This window comes from Octodon degus, unplaced genomic scaffold (assembly GCF_000260255.1).
Source record: "Octodon degus isolate 3935 unplaced genomic scaffold, OctDeg1.0 scaffold00093, whole genome shotgun sequence".
Lineage (NCBI taxonomy): Eukaryota > Metazoa > Chordata > Mammalia > Rodentia > Octodontidae > Octodon > Octodon degus.
In genome coordinates, this window is record NW_004524669.1 from 3737473 (window position 1) to 3740581 (window position 3109).

General features: G+C 41.9%; 1 protein-coding gene across 1 annotated transcript in view; it reads left to right on the forward strand.

Annotated features, from left to right (window-relative positions):
* The window catches only part of Slc4a8 (solute carrier family 4 member 8), a 92509-nt gene that overhangs the window by 28059 nt on the left and 61341 nt on the right, over positions 1-3109 (forward strand). Inside the window, exons 3-5 of the mRNA XM_004637832.2 lie at positions 318-464; positions 941-1076; positions 2482-2642. Of these exons, the coding sequence (XP_004637889.1) occupies positions 318-464; positions 941-1076; positions 2482-2642 (444 nt within the window). The remainder of the gene's footprint in view (positions 1-317; positions 465-940; positions 1077-2481; positions 2643-3109) is intronic.

The window sequence follows — 3109 nt, forward strand, 5'->3', positions numbered from 1 at the left end:
CCCTCTGTTCATTAAGAGAATGTAACTATATATCTATCCTAACCACTTTGAATACACAGATACAAAATGGACATTCATCTGTATACCCTTTTTTTGTTAAGTTCCATTATTTGAATATTATAGGTGTGTTAACTCAGCAAAATAATCTAAAAGAGTTCAGTAGCCCATAATAGTCTATTCTGTCTTCCGCTTGACTGGCAGTGTCAGAAATTGATGACCTGAGTCCCCTACAGCTCAACGTAACAGCGTGGCTTTACGTCTTAATAGGCCTCTTTTACTAAAGGAATTCTCACCACAGACCTTCTGCTTCCTTCCAGGGCATAGGACTCTGTACGTGGGGGTTCGGATGCCTCTGGGTAGGCAGAGCCATCGACACCACCGCACCCACGGCCAGAAGCACCGGAGACGAGCGCGGGGCAAAGGAGCCAGCCAGGGAGAGGAGGGTCTGGAAGCCCTGGCCCATGGTAACACCCTCAGGAGGAGGATGGGGAGGAGGAGGAGGTGGACATCCGTGGCCAGAGGCTTGGTAATGCTGACCATGTGTGAGGGGTATAACCGTGTCATTGTGATCCCAGCCTTTTGGGAGGTTTTGCAGTTTGTGTCCAAGAAGAAATACCTCTAAAAATCAAAAGCATGTTCATGAAAGCCCCACAGTTCGGTACCTCCCCAATCAATAATATATGTAATCCTTTGCTAGAGAAATAACCATTCCTTTTGATCAAATTTGTCTGATTTTTACATTCTTAGGGGATTTCTGTAAGTATAGTCTTAGTTTATAAATCTGTCTTCTCATGGAACTGCTTTCACAGAATACCTTTTCTCTGAGACTAGAGAAACTCTGTGCTCAAGATCACCTATATATTCCTGAAGTGGTTAGGTGAGGGCTATTTCTGTCCTGATTTGAGGCTAGCTGCAGACCTTTCTGTGGCTGGTTTCCTAGACACACCGTCTCAGCGTGTTCAGTTCATTCTCGGGACCGAAGAAGATGAAGAGCATGTGCCTCACGAGCTATTCACAGAGCTGGATGAGATCTGTATGAAAGAAGGAGAAGATGCCGAGTGGAAGGAGACAGCCAGGTGAGGCCCTCCCTAGCCCAGATTTGGGCAGGCAGATGCATGCCTCTCAGCCAGTAACAGATCTGCTTGCCTGTTCTTTCTTTCTGGACAAGTTGATAACTGATGTGAAGATTGATGTTCAGAGCCCCTTGTTGGGAATCTTGGTGTTGGTTGTTTTATGACATCTCTGGTCATTTCTATCAGGTGACCTTGAGCTTGTAATTGGTGGCATAAATGTGTAACCTTCAAGGAGTGCTCTCTTTCATTTGTTTGAGGTTCAGAGTAAACGCATGGGTTTTCTTTCTTCTTCTTTCCTCTGTTCTTCCTTCCTTTGTTCCTTCATTCTTTCCTTCCTTCCTTTTGAGGCATGTTCTCATTATATAATCCAGGATAGCCTTGAACTCACTATTATATATAATTGATGCTTATGGTTGGTACAAGCCCAGCATGCCTGGATACTGGGGAGCAGGGCGAAGAGTAGGTAACTGGCAAAACATGGCCCCAGCTCTCATTGAAAAACTCCTCCTGGGTATCGGCTGTGCTGTGGACATTTTCTGTGGGTAAAGAGTATTGAGCAAATCGATTGACCTGATACCAAGTGAAAAGGCAATTAATTAGTATTTTGTCATGCAATCTTTGTGACTTCTAAAGGTCACACAGAATATTGAATACTGAAAGTCACACAGATCATTCAAAAAAGAAAAGTATTGTCTTTTTTATTAATGCATTTTGTCAATATGTCCAAGTGATATAAATTAGATCTACTTTTATGTTTTTTATCTACTTTTAATTATGCGGGTAATATATGCTCATTATAGAAAGTTAGAAAATAATGGTGAACAACAAGAAAATGAAAATTATCTGTAATTCCACTACCCCAGGGGTTATAAGGAATATGTTCAGTGTCTTATACATGTATGTATTTGTAGTTTTATATTGTTCTTTAAATAAAAATGGAGTTAAACTAACATTAATATTTTTCTCAATCTCATACTGTTCTGTAACTTGCTTTTTCTTTTTTTAATTAAAAAAATCACTTATTATTATTATTATTATTAAATAGTACAAGGTCTTGCTACATAGCTCAGACTCATAGTAATCTTCCTGTTTCCAGCCTCCCCAGTGCTGGGATTACAGACATGTGCTACCATGCTCAGTTTTGGTGGCTGGCACAGAGTGCCCAGGTTTCTGGGGCTGGCACAGCATGCAATGCTGGGGATTGAACCTAGGACTTTGCACTTGCCTAGCAGGCACTTAGACTGCCAAGCTATCTCTCCAGCCCATATAACTTGCTTTTTCTAATTAATCAGTTTACCTTGAAGACATAGATTGGATTTTACAACGTTTAATATGACTATTCATATAGTTTTCTCTTTTGAAAACTCATTTTCTGTCTCTGCCATTAAGCTATTTGTGGTGCTTTCAGGTGGCTAAAGTTTGAGGAAGACGTTGAAGATGGGGGAGAGCGCTGGAGCAAGCCATATGTGGCAACCCTTTCGCTGCACAGTCTCTTTGAATTAAGGAGCTGCCTCATTAATGGAACCGTCCTTCTGGACATGCGTGCGAATAGCATCGAGGAAATTTCAGGTAAAGTTAGGTGAGGGAGAACAGAAGAACTCTTCTGTAAGTTAAGAATCATGCTGTGGGCTGGGCACGGTGTTGCAAACCTGCGATCTGAGCACTGCGATCAAGAACTCAAGACCAGCCTGACTGCAGAGGGAGGTTCAAGGCCCACCTGGACTATATAGTGAGCTCAAAACCTCAGAAAGAAGAGGGAGAAGCAGCATGGGGTGGAATGAACAAAGTGGCTGTTTGTTCTTAGGCAAGTTATAGCCTCAATGTTTTGGCTGTGGGATGGATTCAAACTAATAAGCTAATCTACCTATTATTATGGGATTCAATAATGTGGTGCTTACCTTTCCCTTTGCTTGTCCATTCAGCAAACGTTTGTATCTGCCATAAGCTTCATAATGTGAGAGGCGTGGAGTTATAAAGATGACACAGTTCCTTCAAGGACTCACCTTTTAGTGGGAAAAAATACCCATGGAAACAAC